The following is a 22,879-nucleotide window of genomic DNA, read 5'->3' as shown; positions in this document are numbered from 1 at the left end:
CTGAACTGAATTTAGGATATGGAAATTTGAGTGCCTGTGTGATTAATAACACCCAAGCAAAAGTACCATTTCTGTTGGTCACCCCCCAATCCCTGAAATAGTGTTGCCTGTTGTAGATCACAGTGCAGTGATATTGAGAGAAATATTTAGGGTGAGTGTGTAACTCAGTGGGGTTCCTGGAAGATCTAATTATTTAGGAACATTTTTGTTTTGGCAAGGTTATGATATCATTATCAACAAGAACCCAGCAGTGTTATTTAAGTTCACAAAAAAAAATTTTTTTAGTTACACTTGGAATTACAAGGCAAATCCCCCAACTCTGAGATCCTGATTTCTTTGCCTGAAGATCAGGGAGACATTCATTTCTAAAGGTTACATGTGTTCTGGCACCAGTGTGAATTCTAATTAATTGTTCCACATTAAAAATGTTTAATGCCTTCCTGCAAACCCTGGGCACACTTTATCTGGGAATCCTGCAGGCATGTGATTTCCTATATGGCTTCTGGAAAGATGGATACTGTTAGTTCTACAAGTAGAAGGAGGAAATTGGGCAGATAGCTAGCAGATAACTTTAGGTGATTCTGACAATTATGGTTTCTGAGCTTTTAGGATTTTAAAAGAGAAAGACTGAGAAAAGTGTCTAGAAAACCACATATATCTTTATAATATGAGAAATAAAATTAGAGAAGAAACACATACATCATCAGACGATACATTTGTGCAGTTTCTGGGTGGTATTTAATGGTTCCTAAGAGAGGGGGGAAGTAGTGGTCTAGTGAAAAACAATGTGTTGGTCTTTCTTACACTATCCTGGAAATTAATTGCATAGATTAAGTGAGCCTGGTCTAGATTTCTAAGAGAGTCATCACTAGCGGAACACAGGGTATTAAAAAGAGCTCTGATCCCAAATCAAAATGACAATTTTTTTTTTATTTAAAGATTTTATTTATTTATTTGACAGAGAGAGACACAGCGAGAGAGGGAACACAAGCAGGGGGAGTGGGAAAGGGAGAAGCAGGCTCCCCGCAGAGCAGGGAGCCCGATGCGGGACTCGATCCCAGGACCCTGGGATCATGACCTGAGCTGAAGGCAGTCGCTTAACCAACTGGGCCACCCAGGCGCCCCAAAATGACAATGTTTTGACCCCACTCTGTCACTATATGTTTGTGGATCTTGCCCAGGTTACTAAAGTAATGTCAGCTAGATTGCCTGATGTCAAGGGTCTTTGCAGTGCCCTGGGGCCCCGGGTACTTGCACATTTTTTTTTTTCCTCTAAGATCGTACCTGGCTGGAGGTAGATGATACTACTTCGTAAATGGATTAACCTTTCTTAGACTCTAAGATGAGATAGGACATGAAGGTGGTGAGTAGCCGGTATGGGTCTTAAAAGTTGAGACTTTTTATAATTTCCAAGAGTAGTCCCAGTCCCGGGGGTCACGCAGTCAAACCCATATCATCCTCAGTGCTTTCTCAAAGTCTTGGATTATTTTCAATTATGGCAGCAGGGCTATTAGCCCTGTTCTCTGTGGCATTGATTTTGGTCAGAAAATTCTCCTTTTCGGCAATAAAAAATATGCAAAAAAAATGAGTCGGTGACATGACAAGTTCCTACTGACCAGCTGCTCTGTTAAATCCAGCCCTCTCCTCCAGATTATTGACAGCCCCATGTTTGCATTGTGCTAAGAATGTGCCCAGGATTGGTTTTTTGTTTTTGTTTTTGTTTTTGTTTTCAGTTAGAAATGGTGTCTGTTACTTTGCGTGGGGGAGAACACATTGACCACACACACATTGATTCTGGTAGAGGTGTAGTGGAAGGTTCTCTGAATAACACATCCTAACCTCTTTCTTCTTGAAATGTCCGCATTGGATAAAATAAATTGAATAGCAAAGCTTATCTTGCCAAAGACAAGACTGCTAAGATGATGGTGAGGGTGATGATGGTCCCATTTATTAGGTATCTATCTGAGTCCAGTACAAACCTGGGCAGGTTATTTCCACAGAACTTGCCTTTACATGTATGTGTTATCGATACATCAGAGGAAATTTGTAAAGTAGAATGACAGTTCCTCCTCTTGTACTATCATTTTTGCCTTTGATCTCTTTGTATGTGGTTTTATTTGTTTCCTTGTGATTTATATCATTTTCAGGGAGAAAAAGTTTTTGTAGGTTCTTTTTTATACATAATATACATAATATGATATTTATCATTTTAGCCTTTCCTAAATGTTCAATTCAGTGGCATTAAATACATTCACAGTGTTGCATAACCATAACCACATCTATACCCATAACTTTTTCATCATCCCCAATGAAACCTCTGTACCAATTAAATAACAACTCCTTTCCTCTTTACCTCCAACCATGGAGTCATCTACTCTCTGTTTCTATGGGCTGGCCTATTCTAGGTACTTCATATAAGTAGAATCATACAGTATTTGTTGTGGCTCATAATATTTTCATAGTTCATCCATGTTGTAGCATGTATCTGGATTCTGTTCCTTTCTAAGGCTGAGTAACATTGGGTTGTTTTCAACCTTTTGGCCATTATGAATAATTTTGCCATGAACACCGTTGTACAAATATCTGTTTGAGTCCCTGCTTTCAATCCCCTTTTGGATATACATCTAGGAGTTGAAGTACTGGGTCATATGATAGTTCTATGTTTAAAAAGGTAGGGTCTTTTTTTTTGTTTTCTTTTTCCCTAGTTCTAAATTTTGGAGCAAAACCAAGGCTAATTTCTCTTTCTCTGAATATTCTTTAAGCATTTGAAAATAGCTATGATGTCTTTTCTAAGTCTTCTCTTGTCTAAGCTAAAAATTCCAAGTGATGTAACCTGTTTTTTTAGAACTCAAATGAAGATCTTCTATCAACCCCAGCTACATTTCATGTCATTACTTTCATCACTTAGTTCGTGCTAAGGGGATATCCAAATAACTTGTTCTGGGATCCAGTGCATTAGACGCCTTTCCCAAGTTTATGTTTCCTACCTTTGAGATACACTGGGAAAACATTTAAGAATTATAAAAGCAAACGTCGGGGCGCCTGGGTGGCTCAGTTGGTTAAGCGACTGCCTTCGGCTCAGGTCATGATCCTGGAGTCCCGGGATCGAGTCCCGCATCGGGCTCCCTGCTCAGCGGGGGGTCTGCTTCTCCCTCTGACCCTCTTCCCTCTTGTGCTGTCTCTCATTCTCTCTCTCTCAAAAAAAAAAAAGCAAACGTCATCTTTCTTTTCCACTTCATGAATAATCACAAAGTGGATGGTGAAGATAAAATTACTTAATCCATCTTTAAAATTTCTCACAGGGATCCATTAGAAGTATTCAACTTTTATTTTGTATTTTTAGAAAAAAGTGTTTTGTTGACATTGTATTAGCTGACTTGAATACCATGTCATAAGGTAGACCATCCTTGTACATAGTAGAAGTTCCATAAGACTTGTTGTAAGAACGAAGAATGGAAACATTGGCTTTTTGTCGTTGGCTGTTTTTACTGAGACCAGACCGCTCTTGTTTTAAAGGCACTTGTGATTATTGTGGGGGCTGTTTTTATGTCCAAAGCTGTGACATCCCTTATTTCCATTACTGGGATTCTGCTAAATGTTGATCTAAGTTATGTTTGTGTCTAGTTTACTATACTGGTTAAAGAAGAAAAAGTGATATTCTATATATGATCTACTACATGTTTATAAGCTGCCTAGCTCTTAAAACTCAAATAAGAATATTTATGTAAGATATTTCTACCCCTAAAGCCCTAGTATGAAAATTCCTTTTCTTAAATATCCCCCTAGGTTCTTCTTCCACAACAGTTGTCTGGTTATTTTGGCATTTGCTCGGGTAACTCAAGAATCTTACAGAATGCCTGTGTGTTGGGTTGACCAAAGAGTTTAGTTAGAGGGTAGAGCTCCTGGTTGACCATTTCTTGTATTGAAGAAGAAAATTTTCTTTGGGAAATTAAACTTATGTGAAAATTTGTTATTGATGTTTTGTCATCCAAGGAAGTTTTAAACTTGCTGAAGATGTTAGTCTGTACACTCTGGTCATCCCATGGTTGATCTCATTTCTGAAAGGGTCATATTCCAATTACGGTTTTTTTACTCTTTAAACTTAATTTTACATACTCAGAATATTTTTAAGCATTAACAGAATAACTGTTTTGAGAATAAGATGTGCCTTTAGTTTCTCAGGTGTCACAGTTTTCCAAAACCTCACACAGTCAATTGACAAATCAGTAATATCCCCACAATTTGCAAGTGGCATACAGTTGCAGAACTTTGACCAGCTTAAAAAAAAAGAAGAAAGAGCAATACATTAGGGGAGAAACATTTCAATTGTTCAGATAAATGTTTGTTGTGTCATTTCATCCTACATTACCTATATTGATTTGGGATAAGATTAGTCATCCTGTGTTCATTTTTACTAAAAGGATTATGAGGAAAGTGACTAAGAAAGTGAACTTCCCAACTTGCTAATAGATTTCAACTTTAATTTCCCATTTTGGATATCCCCTGAGAACTAAATCACTCTGGAATTTGAATCTAATCCTGAGCTTTCTCCACGTGACAGCCCAGCAGTTGCGCCTTTCTCCCCTTGCCCTGGCTTTCTCATCCCCGTGATCCCATGATTGCTACTATTTTCAACTCTAAAGTAAGCTCGAGAAGAAACAACCTAAATGTAATGAGAAGTGGTAGTGATTTTACTCATTTTCCTCATCGAAAACAGTTGACAGCACTGTTGATCAATTTCTCATAGCTTGTTTGGCAAGTGATTGACTGCCTTTGCTAAATACTCTCCCTTAAATTACGGTTGCAATATTGTTCCCACCGAAAGAACTACAGTAACTTCTATTTTGTGCCTTTGCATGGGGTCTCCTTTTGTTCCCTCCACCCCTCCCACTCCAACAATTGAAAGTTGGCCAGCATCCCCATTAATCAAATGTTGGATAAAAGGTATTTGTTAAAAATAGTTTTGCTTTTTTGTGAAAATGGGAAAAATTTGAACAGATTAAGATTAAATAGCAGTGGAAGAGTCGGGTAGTTTGGCGAACAGAAAGCTGGAGTAGAGTTGATTTCCTGGCACTGCTTTCTTCGCAAAGAGAACAATTTTAATCAGTTACAAAAATATTTGTGATCCATATGTTCCTCTCTGCTCATTCCCATATGCCCATATTCCCTTTTATCTCGGTAGATGATGACTTTATGATTCAGTCATGCAAGAATAATACCTCGCTGACTTTAGAGCTCAGTGCTATTTCAAAACGTGTCCTGGTAATTACGCACACACATGTATCCAGGCTGTTCACGCTTTGAGTTGGTTACGTGAATATCAGTTTGTTCTTCCTTTTTCTTCATGGAAAGAATTATATCTTGCATCCACCTACTGGGGCTGGAATAATGCATCTAAGGCTTAGATTTGAAAACAGCATTGCCATTCACCTGCTGGATTAAATGCCACTGTACAAATATGAGGATCAGAGAAAAGAAGACAAAAAGATTGAGGTGATCGTTGATAACTTCATTTTCTTTGGGAAAAGGAAAACAGAATCCAAAAAGCATGTGGTAATTCCATCCATCACTGGTGCCTATTCTGAGACATATTAGATAATGGGCTGGTTACTTAAGTAGATCTTAATTTTAAGACATGTTGACTTCTATTTAATATCGAGTGTTAGTCATAGTAGCCATGGTGAAACTGGGCAAAATTGAAAAATTAAAATGACTGTTGATTAGCGATCCATTTTTGTCCTCAGTGCATGTTTGCTTATCTCTCATAGCTATATAATGTCTAACAACCAAAGAAACATACTGTAAAGCCAAATTGGCCATTCTGATAACGCAACAACAAAGCTAGAAATTATTGACTGTATTAGTGATCGCATTTTCAACAGTTGTTTCTCTCTTGCACAACAAATGGTGTTGTAATCCAATATGTTGTTAATATAGCCACAGCAAAATCCGGTGAGGAACCGGCTGTGCTCATTTAAACTTGGGAGGGGGGCAGCAACGGGGAGGCAGGGAGTGTTTTTCAACTACAGACAAAATAACTGAGATGCATTGAGTGTTTGCAAAGATGGGTGTGTGATGGAAGAGGTGTGCATGCTGTTGGATTTAGCAGGTGTGCCCCAGGGTTGCAGCAGAAGGGAGAGATACCGCTTGGTTTTGGCAAATATTATTAGGAATCCGTCTCTGTGTTTGCATTCAAGCTATCTTTGCCGCTGCTCCTGTAGGAGTTGTGAGAAAAAGAAAGTGCACATTATAGCGTGGATTGTTTTCAACGGGCTCAAAGTTTGCAAATCTGTTGAATCCCTCTGACAGTCTTTCTATGCTGTCAAGCAGAATGCCCAGCTGGTGGTGGCAATCCTGATGGGGAGGGAGGGGAAGGGGGAGACTGTGTTCACTGCCCGACAACAATATTAGGAGTTCATCTTTCCATACTGAAAGCAGGGAGGAAAGAGCTCTCTCAGCCATGCCATTGTGAAAGTTTTCTTTTTTCTTTTTTTTTTTCACTTTTATAGATAATGCCCATTAAATCGAAATCTTGAAATACACTTCATTAGGATAGCTTTCCTAAAGAAAGGAGTCTCAGAAATAGCAATAAAGTATATTATATTAACTTATAATTAAAACAAAAGCTTTGGTTAAAAATGGAGGCAAGACTTTAGCTCATAGGTGATCTGGATTCTCATTGAGGCAAACACACAGGCTTGTTTTTTTTTTTTTTTTAATATAAAGTGCGAGATTTCACTAAAAAAGGTTAAAATTGAAGTGAGTAATCTTCGGTGCATAATGCAATTGTTAATTTTAGCTCCCTGCGTGGGTGCCGCTCTGACTTGAACAGCCGGGCTGTAGCCTTCATTAGAGAAGAAGCAGGCAGCCCAAGACAGGTGGGGCTGGATCAAGCTGTGAACGTGATTTGCTGGAAGCTGGTCATTAGTGTTAGAAATCTGGTCTTATTTATTTGGTCCTTCACCCTGCCATGACTATTGCAATTATTATTATTGACTTTTCATCTTTTTTCAGGCTGACGATGTGTCAAACTGTGTAAGGGAATCGCATGGAGATGGGCATTCCGAACTGTTAATGGGGACATGGGACTCCAGTTGTCTCTGATCACTTGTGTGGATTTTCCCGGTGTAGAACGACAGAAGCCGCTAGTAAGTTGCCAAGACCTACAGCAGGAATTCTGCACGAAAGGTAAAGGCCTTGTTGTCCTGCTGTCATCTCATCTGTATTTTGTTATCATATAAATGTGCCTGTTGGCAGAGAAGAGGTCATTCAGTGTAACCAAAACAGACAGGATCTAGAGCAGGGACTCAATTGGCTCACAGTTTATAAAATTAGAGCTCAATTTGTTCATTCCATTTTAAATCTAGTCACAATCTGCTTTTATATGGAAATGCCTTGAAGACAGAGTTAGGGCAACAGACGTCCATCTCCTCCTCCCCCTTCCCAATACCTTGAGAAACAAGCTGTTTGCTGTGGAGAAACAGAACCGTTGTTAACTACACACAGAACCCCGCCAGTGTCACTGAAATATGAGGAATCTATCTGAATACACTGGATGGGATGTCCTCACATCTCCCCAAACTTAAAAGCAGTCCTCACCAATAACTTACAGACTCAAGCCACCATCCTTTAGAAAACTCTTCCTTTTACATTCCCATAATCCTTTGCCAAGTAAGCCTGCATTTTTTAAAGATCTCATTAGATACCATCTGTTCTGTCACGGTAGATCTTAGCAAATTTGCAACAGAAATCGCCATGGTTTAGATTTTTTCTCATGCTTCCCATATCCAGTTGGAAATAAAGTTACTGAATTAGTAAATGGTAATTAAACACTCCCAAAGAAACCTATCCCTGATTTGTCCAATAATCATTACCATTGTAATGACTGGAAAGAGGACAGTCATTGTTTGGGAACTTCTGTGGAAGAACTGACTTTCTAGGTCACATTGTTTTTCTTTTTCTTTTTCTCTTTTTCCTTCCTTCCTTCCTTCCTTCCTTCCTTCCTTCCTTCCTTCCTTCCTTCTTTCCTTCCATATTTCTTTCCTTTCTCTCCTTTTTTTTCTCACATCTTAAAAAAAAACTGAGGAGGAAGTAAATGCTAAATTATTCATGAACCTCATTTGACAGCATATCAGAAGGGGAAGTGTCAGGGGTTGTATGGAGGTAGGGAGAAAAAAAAAATAATAACAGGCTTTAACTTTGAAAAGCCATTTCCAGCGTCTGGGTAGTAGTGTACTGTGGGTCTGGAGTAGTGGGGTTCAGTGGCTATAGCGTCATTAAAACTGCCTGCCAGAGACTTGCTTCCACGGGATCTAACACTGGCAACTGCAAGGCGCTCGGGAAAGCACTCTTGCTTTTAATAATGTAGCTGTCAATTTGAAGCCTGAAAATGTTGGCCCTGAAAGGTTTATTGCCAAATTTAGATCTTATATTTACATTGAATTATTAGCTCTTAAATTGATTTTTGCCCCCACTTGCAGAGTACGCGGTATTCTTTATGCCTTAGGAAGGCATGTCGGTGGGTTGAAACTTGCAAATCATTTTTGAATCATCTTAGACATACTGCAGAACACCAATACCCGCTCTGGCCTCAGCAGCTGAGGGTCATCTCTTCAAGAGATGGAGCAATACTCTCTTTTTCTCTTTCCTCTCCTTTGTACTGGGGCATAGGGACTGGTAGATGTGTGGGAGTTCTGTGTCTCCGTTTAAGATTTGTTGATCCATTTCAATGGCAAGGTGTATTCGCGAGTGCGTGTGTATGGGTGAGGAGGGGGTGTGGATAGGGCGACTGAATCTGCCTCATGCGTTTGCCTTGGGTACTAGATTTGATCTTGCTTTCCTTACTCGCCTTTCCTGTAAAATTGGCAGAGATGCCAGAGTTGCTTGTGTGAATTTGAATACAAAGGGAGAAATGAAATACCGCAAGAATGATAGGAAGTGCTTCACCGTGCACTGACTTTAGGTTCTGACTTCTTAACCTCGCAGGGCATCACACCTTGTTATTTTAACTTGCGTCTGGGAGAATGTCTGAGCCAGGAGACCTGAATCAGGCAGCAGTGGAGGAGGGCGGGACTGAACAGGAGTCTGCCACCCCGGAGAACGGCATTGTGAAATCTGAGAGTCTGGATGAAGAGGAGAAACTGGAACTGCAGGTGAGCTTGGAAACCCTTTCTGTCTGCCCAACTCGCACCACTGTGCTCAGTTCCTCTCTTTCATAAGCAGAATACTTTGAAGGTTTGTTTTCTTTTTTTTTTTTTCATTTGAGAGTTTGACTAGTAAATGAATAGGAAATCCATAAAGCTACTCCTCTCCTTTCCTAATTATTTATCACTTTTTTTCTGACCAAAAGGTGCTCTAAAATGCCTTTTGAAATGAAAAAAATAACCAGAGATCGTGTTTAATGACTGAATTTGTGCACAGCATCTCCAGAGTGATTTCCAGGCCATCTCAAGGAGCTTGTGAAGGATTTCTTCCTGAGGCCGCTTTAGGCTAGCTGAGTTTTAAAAATGGATTTGCTATTCCAGGGAAAGCTGAAGTCCCAGTTTATGATAGACAAAGAAAAATCAAAGACCTGAGCTCTGTGGACCTCTGAGGGCAGGCAAAGTTTCAATTCATATTAACAAACAAACTTAAGCCCTAGAATTCACAGCCAGAGAGAAAGGAAGCGAGACAGAGATAGAGAAAACCCTAGAAAAGGGCGGGTGGGGGGGTATTGGGGGTGATTGACTGTACTGAAAAGGTGATATGATTAAATACACCATGATTTATGAGAGCAAGAGTATTGGTAGAGGGAAAACAAACTGTACTTGCAAATAGCCTGTATTGATTTTTCTTTGACCCAAACTACAAAAGTGTTAGCTCTTTTTATATACCAGTGAACAAAGGCAGATAACCACATAATGGCCAAAAGCCTTCAAGGTCAGCTTCCCTGATGCCCCTCCCCCCATAGCTGATGTAAGGAGAAGGAGCTAAAAGTTAAGAGGTCAAAAGTTTGGGGGAGAGAGGGAAGGGGAACCCTCCCCCAGTGGTTATAATATCTTATTGTTACTATTGATTTCTGGACTCTAGTGACAATACCTCTCTCTCTCTCTCTCTCTCTCTCTCTCCCCCCCCCCCCTCCTGTGTTGGTTTACTGTCTGTTTGTTTGTTTTACTTTGTTTCTAACATACAGAGGCGGCTGGCAGCTCAGAATCAGGAAAGAAGAAAATCCAAGGTAGGGTTCTGGAGATTACCCACTGACCTGATATCATGGATGTTAGTTGCATATTTCACATTGGGGTTAAACATGTTTGCCACGATTTCAAATGGTCATGTGTGGATCTTGGCTCTACTGGCCCTGTCCCCTTTTAATGGGGTCTTGTTGACACTTCTTGTCTCTCTTTCTAGCTCTGTATGTTTTTCAATTAGAGCATTTAGGGTTCCCATAGCCGCAAATGTATGTACCTGATCTTGTTTTCACAGTTGCAGATTTGACAGCGCTTTACAAAATGAGTAGCTGCTTGTTTTGCTTTCATTTTAAATAAAATCTGGGGTAGATGTTTTAGTCTCGCTAGTTGATTTCTCCCTTGAAGTGAGCAGGTGCTGGTGTTTAGGTTCCTTTCCTCATCTTCTTAAACATCTTTTCAATCCCATCTCTCCCTAACTCAGTTTTAGTAGAAATTAATTTCCGTCATCTTTTTCTCCTTACATTTTCACAAAGTGGCAGCAATTCATTTTTTGTACGTTTCCAGTGTGGATGGGCACAGTTTTCTAAAAGTGCCCCTTAAATCCATGTATTCACATTCTCCTCCCCTGCATCCCCACCAACACAGGGCTCTGAATCTTGAAGCCAGTGTAGACAGACAGCACTGAGCAGCCAATTTGAAGCTCGGTTTTAGAAATCTGGTTTGGGAATGTCCTGGGAAGGTAGAGAGGAGTTGACAGCCGGAGAATGTTTTCTGTTTGTTGTCTTTATTTTCCTTGCCTTGCCTTTTTTTTCCCCTCCCCAGTCAGGAGCAGGAAAAGGTAAACTGACTCGCAGTCTTGCTGTCTGTGAAGAATCCTCAGCCAGGCCAGGAGGTGAAAGTCTTCAGGATCAGGTATACCCCCTGTCATTTTCATTAACTGCATGGATGGGATCTGTCTTTGTGTGCATGAGTAGAAATCTGGTATTACACAGTGTTTTGGGGGAGAAAAAAAAATAAGCAAAGAAAGACATAGTTTCTGGTTTCATCCCCTGCTTATGAGACATTCTAAACTAGCTTAACAGTTTGTCACAGAGTATTACGTTTGTTTTTTTCCAGACTCTCTGAAAACTGCAAATGGAAAGGAATTCAAAAGAATTTAGATAAAAAACTTAAAAAGTAAGCACGGTAGTGCTGCATTTCCTCACAGGCTCTCTCTTGATAAGACTGAACCAAATATAGTACTAAGTATCCTGTCTCCTTCCTTATTGGAGATTCTTACCTCTCACTTCCCCAAAATACACTTGCCTATAAGAAACACAACTCTTGACTCTTAACGAAACTTTGGAAATAGTGAATAAGGTGCATTGAGCTTTGCAGACATATTTTTATGGCCTTTGGTAGAGATGCTGAATACTGAAAAAAATTGTCCAGAAATGAATCTGAGGTGATGGTGAATTTCATATTATTAAATTTATATGAATTTAATATTATTATATATCACTGTGGATCTTTCCACTTATTTTTGCTCCTTACAGGAAGACTATTAGGGTCTGAAAATTCGAATTCTGACAAAACCCTCCCGTGACCAAATGGGGACTTCATATTGTATTTATTTTTGTTTGCCTTTTAGGCATCATATTAGCTTTTATAAAAATAGTTTAGCAGCTGAAATTTTCCTTATTTTATCAGAGGCTGAGAGAAGTCGAGACAAAAGTAAAATGATTTATCTGAACCCAGGGGAGAGAAAATTGATTAAGATATCATTATTTTTGTTTGGGCTTGTTTGCTTTCCTCTTTTTACTTTAATTGAAATAATCTAAATTCTCCTCATGGATACAGAAAGCATTAAGAGCACTTTCTTTAAAAGGACCAAAAATAAATACCTTATAGATTTTGTCCTAAGAGTATTTTTTTTTCCCTAGCCTCATTTTCTTATTGTGCCACTCATGTCGTAAGGCATGGACAGGCTATCTTTCTCTAGCCATCACTATGTTTCATACACAAGCTTTATTTTACTTGGGCTCTGAGAAATGTGTGGCTTTTCTTCAGCATTTTATTTGTGCTTCTATTTTTAATGGAGACTGAAAAGGGGGACTAATGCAACTATCACGGCTTGTATTATTAAATGTTGATTGATGGCTTATAATGTACTGCACACGATATATGTTAACTCCGCGGAATGACAGACTCTGGGAGAAGTCATGCCCCAGTTGTCCCCCACTCCTAATACCAGGCAGAGGAGGACAGCCTTTATAGACCTAATCTGCTTTTCATCCCATTTGACAAGGTACCAGGAGGAAATTTTTTAAGAGATCATCTGTATCATAGTGCCCGTCCTGGACCTAAGTCTAGTTTCTCCATACAATTGTGCAGAGAAATAAGATGCAATCGGTGCTTTGTTCCTGCTGGTTTCAAGCTCAGTGACCAAGACTAGCCGTGTAGGAGAGAATTAGAACTTGTGCACCTCTCTTTGGGCTGGCTGAGGGGTGGTGGGAGCAGGCGTCCGATAGAAAATACCCAGACACACATATTAGCAAGTGGGCATGTGACTTGTTAGAGAATAAAGAAGCAGACCTTTGAGCTTATATGCAATGCCTTCATTAGGTACCACCGGCACTTACAAAATGTGGGAACTGAATCCCAGAGAACCCTGGCAGAAGTATACAGTATATGGATTGTATTGCTTCCCTAATATTTGTATATTCACAGTATTTGAAAACTGCCTTCATTTTCCTGTGTGGGAAAAACTCTTGCTACCTGTATTACTTGATCTCAGACCCATAGCTGATGGTTCAGTCTGTCCTTCAGTTAAAGGAGTTTTGCTTTTCTAATGTTATACTATTTACCTATCAGTGTATTACTGTGACTTGAATCATTCTTTTATTGTTGTTGGATATAAACTTATCCTGTACCAATGTATTTATTAACACTTGTATTTTATTATTGAGCATATCAATAAAAATATTAAAAAATAACAGATTGTTTTTTACCAACTCTATAGCACTTTTGTGTGTTCTTTCAACACCATAATGTATATTTATGTATAGAAAAGATAGGTATTTTTCTGAGAATACTATCTGTCCACACATGGCGTGAGTTTGTACTTTTTTTTTTTTTTCTGGTGGAAGATGTCTTTTAGCCTCTGCTCGTATTTATGCTTCCTAGCCTCTTAGATTGTAGATTCAAATTGACAGAGGCTGGGTGATGCAAGAGGTTTTGAAGAAGCAATGAGACCACTCCGATGGCCTGGTGCCCTCAGTTTCCCCTCCTGATCAACTATTGAATTGATTCTTCCCCACCCCCAACTGTATTCTCTGAACCAGAAATGTTGCAGCTGTCTCCTTAGCAAGCAGAAGCAAATCAAAACCTTACAATCTGCCCGAACCTTTGCAGACTAAAGGCATTTCTGTCCCATATCACATGACAATAGAACCCATAATCAAGTTACACTCAGTTTTACATATTTTGCGTAAGTCTATCCCCAGGATAAACACGTGGATGTCAGGAAATCTGGCTAGGATAAAAATCTATCATGAGAACATGTTTTATTTTATCCTCTCTATCATATGTCTTTTCAGCCCTGGTGCCTTTTTATTCCAGCCAGGAGTTCACAGTGGAACCCCTCCTAAAAAGCAAACTTGATTTCGGGGGTCTTGTTTTATGCTTGTTAGATTAGCCAGGTTTACCAAGAACCCTAGGAATCTTAGGATGACCATAATTTGAGGAGGTTCAGGCATTGCTTTAGTCACATGTATAGGAACATTAGTTTAGTTTTTAGTGAGAAACACTATTAGTCATTGGGATTTTTTTTTTTTTTACATCATGAATTTTAATGTCACTAGTAGAAAAAAGCTTTCCCATCAAATGATCTCTTACATAAGAGAAAGCAGACTTAATGTTGGTTAATTTGTCATAGTTTTAATCATAGCATAGGTTTTTCATGAAACTTCTTAAAAAATATGATTTGGCTCATTCTTCTTCAAAACAGTGAAGATACTATCAACCACATGGCTGATATGTGAGTTAAAACAATCTGTCTCCAGTGCAAAATAAATAAATATAAAAACGGATCCAGTCCCAATACAGTAAAGGGTCAGTACTGTGCCAAAGCATCAGTTCAAGAGAATTTTACATTTTGGAAAGAATTGACTGATAAAAAATTAAAATAATATTAAATATTTATATTTAATTGATGGGAAATATAGTTCTGCTTTCTAAAAGGCGATGCTGATTCTAACCATACATTATGATGACTTATTAATGGAGTTTATAAACAAGGTGTGATAATCATCCATACCTGGGATTCCTGCATTTAGATAGCTTGGTTTTTCTTAATAGTAGAAATCATTGTTGATGTGGTTCTAAAACAGACTTTTTATTGTAAATTGGCTATTAAGGCCTTTATGTCTGTTCTATCTGTAATTACGATTCGTAATACCTGTCTGTCTATGTTTGTGCAGATTTCTCCTTATAAGGAATTATAGAAAAGAACTCAGAAGGCTTTTTTTTTTTCTTTTTTTGAGACATGGCAGTAGCTGTGACGCAAGCTTACTGATAAGGAAATGTTTCCTAATGTTTAAAAATAAACCTGTAGGGAAAATAAGAGGTATGATCTAGGGGAAGTAACTTGCTTAATGTTAATATTCATGAGGCCAAGTGTTAGTACTAGATGTTTCTCATGACCTCCCATTGACTTCTGAAGTTTAATTCACCTTAAAGGGCAATTATTTCTCTGACAGGTTTAATTTTTTTTTTACCATTTCAGAAAAAAAAAAAATCTGCTCCTGGCTTTCATTTTCCTGTACTTAATAACCTCTATGCAAAATGGAAACCAGACAGAGATTCTTAAATCTGGCCCTAAATTATTATATTTTTTCCCCAACAGGAATCAATTCATTTACAGCTTTCCAGTTTTCCCAGCCTGCAAGAGGATGATAAATCTAGGAAAGATGACTCAGAAAGAGAAAAAGAAAAGGATAAAAACAAAGATAAAACCTCTGAAAAACCCAAGATCAGAATGTTATCAAAAGGTGAATGTGAACATGTTTCCTTAACTTACTGAATTTGGACAGATAAATAGTCACAGAGTACATCCTAGATTTACACACGTATTCACCTGCCACCAACGTCTGCATATACTTCTATATGTGTACATGTGTGTGTGTGTAAAAGATGTGAACTCTATTTCCTTTCTGTTCATGGTGTCATTTTTTGTGTATCCAGAAAGGTTAATTTTAGGATCACTTATCTCTTTGGATTTTCTTTTGGGTCTTCTGTTTTCGATGATAAGTTTGTACAAATGACTGAGTATAAATCTGCTCTTAATTCAGGTTTATTAATCCAATTAACTTGGGCTGATGAACAGTAATGATACCCAGTTCTGTATCTCAACTTCCATGTTTATCTTAAAAGACAGACAATAGATTAGCAATTTACAGCAGGTAAGTGATGTCGTCCCCAAAGCACAGACGTATATACATCAATGTCAATGGACTACGTGATTAACATTGTATCTGCCACAAATGGATTTGGTCTCTGCAACCCACATAACCGCCACATCATGTCTGACCTAAAAAATATACACTTCTACTCCAATAGTAAAAAAAAAAAAAAGCTATACCTTCTAAAACCCCAAGCCCATAGTCCAGACTTTTCAAATGGTGGCCATACATACAACTGTACAAAAATAAAACCAAAAAAAGGAAACAAAAGTTAAAATAAAACTAAGTTAAGTTGAAATGAAGAATACCGTGAATAAATAGCTTTGCAGTAGACTTTTTTTTTTTTTTTTAATAACCGAGAAAGAACACGGCATCCAATCAGCTGAGGAATGATGATTGCTTATATTATGCCCTGTAACAATGTATCTGCTTATAATGATTATCTCTGCTACTGAATGTCTAAAATGCAAGGTGTGACAGGAGTAAAGAAGTGCAGGTTCCTAAGATGACTTTAGAAATTAAGCTTTAGCCAGCATCAGAAGATTTGAAAGACTTGTAAATGTTTAGTGCCCACCTGTGTTTTGTACTGATGAATATTTAGATGGTCTCATCACAGAACATTCATTTTTGCCTTCTCTGTTTGGAGAGAAAAAAGGTTCCCTGGAATCTGAAACTCTTGAGAGCTCTCTCTGTGGGTTGGTAGTAACTGTCACGTGGAGGCCCTGGCCTCGCTGATTGACGACAAGGCATGAACACGTGAATTTCACCCCACCCACCTCCTGCCCGACTGTGCCCGCATCCCCTCCTGTGACAGCCGGATCTTTCCACACTCAGGATCTACTGGGTTCCTCCATCTCGAATCTGGTTTTCATTCTGGTGTTACGCTGCCAATTTGCTAGTTTCGAAACACGTACCTTCACGCCAATAGCTTCACCTAAAATTTACCCACCAGGAGGGAAACCTTTTTCACCCTCCCTTCCCCATCAGCATTCCTGACAATTTCCTCCTGCTATTTGTTTCAGATTGCAGCCAAGAATACACGGATTCTACTGGCATAGACTTACATGAGTTTCTGATTAACACATTAAAGAATAATTCCAGGTAAATTATTAAATAAACCTGTTATTTTTTAAAAGAGTAAAGTAGAATATTGTGAAGTCATGAGTCCAAGCATTTCTAAGTAGAGTTGTAAAATGCAGGCACCTTTTCTAATGTCCTAAGCTATCTCTTATATTTTCTCTTTTCTGTTTGCATGTTTACTATGTATAGATAGTCTTAATTCCTGGGTAGTTACTCAATGAGTAAATTATTACAAGTTCTGCTTTCCTGGTCACAAAGAGATACTGATTAAGGGGAAAAGATAGAGAATGAAAGTCAATGTTAAATAAACCGATTATGCTCTACTGCAGTTCTATAACTATTTACTTGGGCTTTGCTTTGCTCCAGTTTCCTATTAATTTAAAATATACAATGTATTTGATGTGTCTTATGGGCTTAACACCTTACATGTCTTAATTAACACTAAAACTGCAGAAGTTTCAATATTACAAAATACTTAACAAATGAGATGAGAAATATCTTCAGTAGGATGAAACCACATGCATATGGACAGCATATTCTAGAGAAGAGTTAGGTAAAGATTTATAGTCACATCAACTTAACCAATCTTTTTCAGACATGCAAATGAACATTTTAGGTCTTTGGGAATGGCAAGTGCCTCAAACCTTTTCATTTTAACATTTATTTTGCAGGGACAGGATGATACTCTTGAAAATGGAGCAGGAAATTATTGATTTCATTGGTGACAACAAGTATGTTATATTGCAGTGCTGATTAATTTATATGATGTGCTTAGTTTGGTATTTGGGTTTAATTATTCATTCTGGAAAGGTTTAGGGATAGATAAAACATTATTTAATATGTTTGCCGATTTGTTAAATGGAGACGCTATTAGGATTAGAAGCTATATATTGATGGGAATTGTTGCTTGGACCACGTGTGCTTCTGCTTGTTAAATTCCTGACAAAATGGCTATAAACAGGGGGCCGCTGATTAGCATAGAGTAGCTGTGACAAGAAGCAACCCTTTTCATTTTTATTATAGTTTCTTAATGGGCTCCAGATGGCTGCAGTCGGTTATGCCTGGTCATAACTGTGCTGCTTTCAGTGTAAACCGTGTAATGACACATCTCCAGATAGGCATCTGCAGTCACATACTATGTCATATCATTTGTCCCAAGCCTGGCTCCGTTCATGAGGTATCATGGACCAAAATAGAATACTTTCCAAAAGACATTAAGTTCTCTTTGCTGCGAGAAATGTGCAACTATGAAACAAAGATACTTAGTGTAGCTTAATCAATAAGTCCATAATAAATGGAAAATTGTCTGGAAATGAGGACATGAAGTGTGATGCCAGAGATGAAATAAGCTGTGTGCTTTGGATGAAAAATGAATGGTTTTGTGTGTGTACTTATAGAATGTCCTATAGACCAGAAACACAAATGTTGATCCCACTGCTTCTTGTATTCCTTTCCAGCAATCATTATAAAAAGTTCCCTCAGATGTCATCCTATCAGAGGATGCTTGTCCATCGGGTGGCAGCTTACTTTGGGTTGGATCACAATGTGGATCAAACAGGGAAATCTGTTATCATCAACAAGACCAGCAACACAAGAATGTAAGCCCATCACTGTATTTATTTAGCATTTTCTTTTTCTCTTATGGATTCATTTATAAGAGCATGATATAAAATTCAAAGTACATGACATTTAAAATGTGCAGTGTTATTTATCTCTTGCACTTAGCAGCGGTGTGTGGCATTTATCTGCAGAAGATTATCTGAGGACCGGGAAAGTTTATAAAATCTGGGCAGTAAAGTGGGTTTATTCCCAGAATTTTACATAGCTCCTAAAACATAATTGTCTTTCTTCCATCAATACTCCATGTGATTACAGAAAAAAGCATGGGACATTTTATGTCAAAGTATAACTCAAATTCAAAAAACAGACATTTTAAAACAGCAATGACATATGCAGGATAATTGTCCTTTTCTTTCCTTTTCCGGTTTGTAGACCTCTGTCTTATTATGGTTTCTAGAGTAACAAGAAGTTCTGCACCCAGAGAGGGAAATCCTGCACCTTAAGTCCCATTTTTTTACTTACTAGCTGTGTGACTTGAAACAAGTCAGTTAAAATCTGTCATCTCGTTTTTTTTTTTCCACCTGTAAAAGGAGAATTATCTAAGTTCTAGCTTTAAAAGGAAGGTGTTTTATTTGTTTTTGCTCCTTAAAATAATTGTTTGCTTCTATCTTAATATCTTTTCATGTCCTGTTGAGTCACCAAAAGCATAGGATGAGTAGTCCTTTGCTTTGGAAATTTGGACCTGGCTCTCTTAAAGGCATGTATGTTTTGAGCACAGTGCAAAGCCACTTTTATAGCAAATATATGTTAAACTGAAAAACTGTCCCTGTGCAAAGCATTCTCTTAAAACTTTTGTGCACTGTAATTTCTTTTTTCACAGTGTGCCTTGTCAATTGTGTAAATTGCATGGATTTTAGGGAGCTAGCGAAAGGAGCGTTCATGTCTAGCAGAGTGGCGTGTTTCAAACACTCTATTTTCTGCTCACCCGAGGCTGGACAAGTAGGGCTAGAGATGAGGCTCTTTCTCTCCTCAAGGCTCAGTCTGTGTTCAGCAGAATGAGAGTGCAGGTCGTAGTGGAGAGAACACAAACTGAGAGATCTCGGATGGAGCTGGGCTATTATCTCAGAGACAACGAGCTCTTCGCTTCTCTGGGCTTCCAATTACTTATTTATCTGCAGGAGAGTTTGAAGTGGATGGTATTTAAGGGCCCTCAAAGCTTCGGAATTATTGGGTCCTATGGTTGCGTTCTACTGTGCTGGCAAAATACATTTTAAAATTTATCAGCTTTCCACTTTATCTGATTGCTGGCACATGCACCTCCTTTTTCAACTGTCACAGGAATGAAAGATCACTGTCCTTTAAACATTTATACGTCCCCTCTCCATCAAGCATTCCTCATTGTTGCTGTTGTTGGTTTTCATTCTCCATTCTGGTTTCTTTTATGACTTTCAGATACTGTAAGTGCAGGGACACACTGGTTGCACAATAGGCCAGCAATGGACAATTTTTTTTCATTTGTTTTTCTCCTCTTTTTCTCTTTAGGTCATAACAGACATAGAAAAACCCATAGATCAAGCCTGTTGTTTGATACAGGCTCAACTAGCAGAGATAGTGCGTTGATTTTTAATTCACATTGATTTTGCCATCACATGGTCATGATATTAGGGTACATGTCTGATACCTGTTTCTGGGTAGAGTGGTTTTTGAGAAAATTAAGCACCATGTAAAGACTCTCAGTAAACTTTGAGTGACGGTCCTAAACTTGCAACGTCCAGGATGGTAGCTACTAGCTACATACGGCTATTTACATTTCGATTTAAATTAGTTCAAATTAAATAAGATGTAAGCTTCGAAATTCAGTTCCTTGGTCAGGCTAGCCACATTTCAAGTGCTCATATGAGACAGAACATACATGGAATATTGCCATGATTTCAGAAAGTTCTGTTGAGCAGCTCTTGTCTGAACTTGTGTGATTCTTACAAGTTTCCAAATACCACTGGATATAATCTGTCCCTTAAAACTTTCATTTTCTGGCTAATAAGTATCATATTATCATTTTATTAGACTTCACTTCCAGAAGAACACTAGTTTGTTTTGTTTTGGTTTTTTCCTCCCCCAAATAGCCAATTTTGAATAGACGCCTCCGGTTTATGCCTTCCGGAAGAGCAAAAGAGGACACGTGCAGAGAACACTTCCAGTGTAGTTGCTACGATGGAAGGGCCTGGACTGGCTCAGTCTCTACCCCGTGCCTGTCCTTGCACACACCCTCTAGCCCTGCTCTGTGAGTCAGTCTGTGCCTAAACAAAAAAGGCAAATGACTGTAAAGCATGGACTTTTAAGGCATTTCCTGACGAGCTGAGCTTACTAATGTTCAACCCAGAGCTGTCAAGTCGTGCTGTTCTATTCCAGCCACCTTTCCAACCGTCCTCTATTTGAGTGGCTGTTGTCTGGGGAAGGGGGCGAGGGGGTGCTGATATCTTTCAGGACAAGAGAAAGGGATGAATTAAATGTCATTTGTCAAATAGTAATAAGTCACCCCCTCAGAATGAGAATCACTGTTGGCAAAGAATCAGCATTAGCAAAGAAGCATTGTTGTTCTGTAGAAAGTTGTGTGTTTAAAAGTTTAAATGGAACATTCTGTTCAGAACATTTTGTTTAAGTGTTGGTTGTCTTGATTTTCTTTGGTCTTCCAAAAACTTCAAGAGTTGCTCTCTCAAGGCAAATGGCATGTGATGGTCGTGGGGACCACAGTAAAAGATATATTATAATAGATATATTATTGGATGGAAATGTTTCCATTTATATTAAGGAGGGAGGAAGAGATGGAAATTCCTCAGATGACTCCTTGTGGATTTTGTGTTTTGGGAATACCTTTGCAGGGGATACAGTTTGATGCTACTTTAGTGCAAATACATGAAGGTGCATATTTTAAATGGCACCGTAGCTTGGGAGAAATGTTGAAAAGTGCAGATGGAGGACACAGAAATGAACTAAAGGGCTGACAGAGAGAAAGCACGTTTTAATATAATTTTTAATTTTTCTTCTTCAATGACACTGATCCTCTGACGTGGATGCCTTTCAGCAACAAAATGGCTGGAATTTATTTCCCAGAATCCTTGCTTTTCTAAATTATAAGCAGTTCAAGTAATTATACAGTGTGGCTTGAGAATATTAAGTTTTGCCCAGAGAGAGAATAGTTTCACATGAGGTTCAAAACATTTACTCATGACAGTACACTGTGAGGATTATATTTGTGTGTGTATGTACTTTACTTTCTTCTAGTATCTTCTGTAATATCCTGAGATAAAATATATCTGTCTTTCATGATGGAAAAAATTTGTCTGAGGACTGACTTTTCAGTTATTTAAGTGATATAAGATCATTACCTACTTATTATTCATTGCATTGGATACTTTACCTCTTATTTCATGTATATTATTCCATTTAATCCTGAAAACATATTTACAACCTAAGTAATTAGAGCCTTATTTTACAGAAGCAGAAAACGAGGCACACACTCAGGTTCAATTTTGGGCCTACAGAGAAGCAATGATTAGCATGGCTGGGATCCAAGTCAGTTTGTTAAATGCTAAGAACAATTTTCTTAAATAATCTAACTCTCTTAGAGCAAAAACACCCAGAACATCTTAGGCAAAATCCTCAACAAGATTCCCTGGATTGGTGGGGAATTCCACCTCTTTGAAGTCTTTTGCTATCTGATAAGAAACAATGAACAGGCCCAGGGGGAAGGGGAGATATTTTTGAAGATGAACTCAGTAGTATCAGTAAATAATGTATACTTCCCACAATTTGATAGTTCTTCTTACATTCTCTGTGTTTATCACTACTGCAAGATGTGATATTTGGTTGGGGGATGATATTGATTCAATTTCAACCTTGCTTTACTCTACTTCCATCTTTTTCCCCCCTAAAAATGAAAAAAGCTATACTTAACAATAATATCAGTGTAGGAGGTAAACCTACCTATTGTATTATTATGAAATTACTGCCTCAGGCAACCTAATTGTCTAAATCCATGGTTTCATGCCAGAGCCACAAGAGCGTGGGGTGGGGTTGAAGGATACAGTAGTCCACAGAGAGTAGGAAATGCCAGCCATGCTCATGTGGGAGACATTCCAAGAAAGTGCCTTCCTCTGAGCAAACCCGGGTACTTCAGAGTGTTGACAAGGAAGTCACCTGACCCTCCAGCACCGCTGGAGCTAGCCGGGGTAAGAACAGGTGAGTATGTGTCACCTGGAGCCTCCCAGCACACCTATTGGTTCACAAATTGGGTCTGAGTAGTTGGGGATGCTCCTCATTAAAATTCACTGCCTTTTGTTGAAATGACAGATGGCGTTTTTGAGCTGAGACTCACCCTGGTATGTTCTATCACCTTTAGTTTATCCCTCTTTCCCCCATATGTTGCCAGAAATATGTTTCACTCTGTAGCACTTTTAAGTTTTTTTCAGTTGGGATTCTTTGTTAACTGTCAGATTAGGTGGTAGCACCGAATGAGCCCCTTGGGAATCTGGGTAGGGGGTGTTAAGGTCTGTGTTATTTGGGTACTGCAAGTGATATTTAAAATGTACTTACTCTCTATACTGTTGCTTTTTTTTTTTTTTTTTTTTTAGG

At 38.5% G+C, this 22,879-nt stretch overlaps 1 protein-coding gene across 17 annotated transcripts in view; it reads left to right on the top strand.

Annotated features, from left to right (window-relative positions):
* ARPP21 (cAMP regulated phosphoprotein 21) overlaps positions 1–22,879 on the top strand; it is a 155,528-nt gene that overhangs the window by 35,393 nt on the left and 97,256 nt on the right. For 15 of the 17 annotated variants that reach the window (XM_045904076.3, XM_064590343.1, XM_064590340.1 and 12 more), the window contains exons 2-9: positions 7,015–7,188; positions 8,986–9,152; positions 10,172–10,213; positions 10,989–11,078; positions 15,052–15,196; positions 16,630–16,708; positions 17,359–17,418; positions 18,145–18,285. In XM_045904076.3, the coding sequence (XP_045760032.1) occupies positions 9,024–9,152; positions 10,172–10,213; positions 10,989–11,078; positions 15,052–15,196; positions 16,630–16,708; positions 17,359–17,418; positions 18,145–18,285 (686 nt within the window). In that variant the 5' untranslated portion in view covers positions 7,015–7,188; positions 8,986–9,023. Of the gene's footprint in view, positions 1–5,427; positions 5,494–7,014; positions 7,189–8,985; positions 9,153–10,171; positions 10,214–10,988; positions 11,079–15,051; positions 15,197–16,629; positions 16,709–17,358; positions 17,419–18,144; positions 18,286–22,879 lie in introns of those variants that run through there. The other 2 variants (XM_045904077.3, XM_064590336.1) reach the window with 2 other exon arrangements.

Source organism: Mirounga angustirostris, unplaced genomic scaffold (genome assembly GCF_029215605.1).
Source record: "Mirounga angustirostris isolate CCGP_5_RB_7025 unplaced genomic scaffold, mMirAng1.0.hap1 SCAF_1, whole genome shotgun sequence".
NCBI classification, from domain to species: domain Eukaryota; kingdom Metazoa; phylum Chordata; class Mammalia; order Carnivora; family Phocidae; genus Mirounga; species Mirounga angustirostris.
The sequence above is the reverse complement of the archived record's forward strand: the minus strand, read 5'-3'. Positions and strand labels throughout refer to the sequence as shown.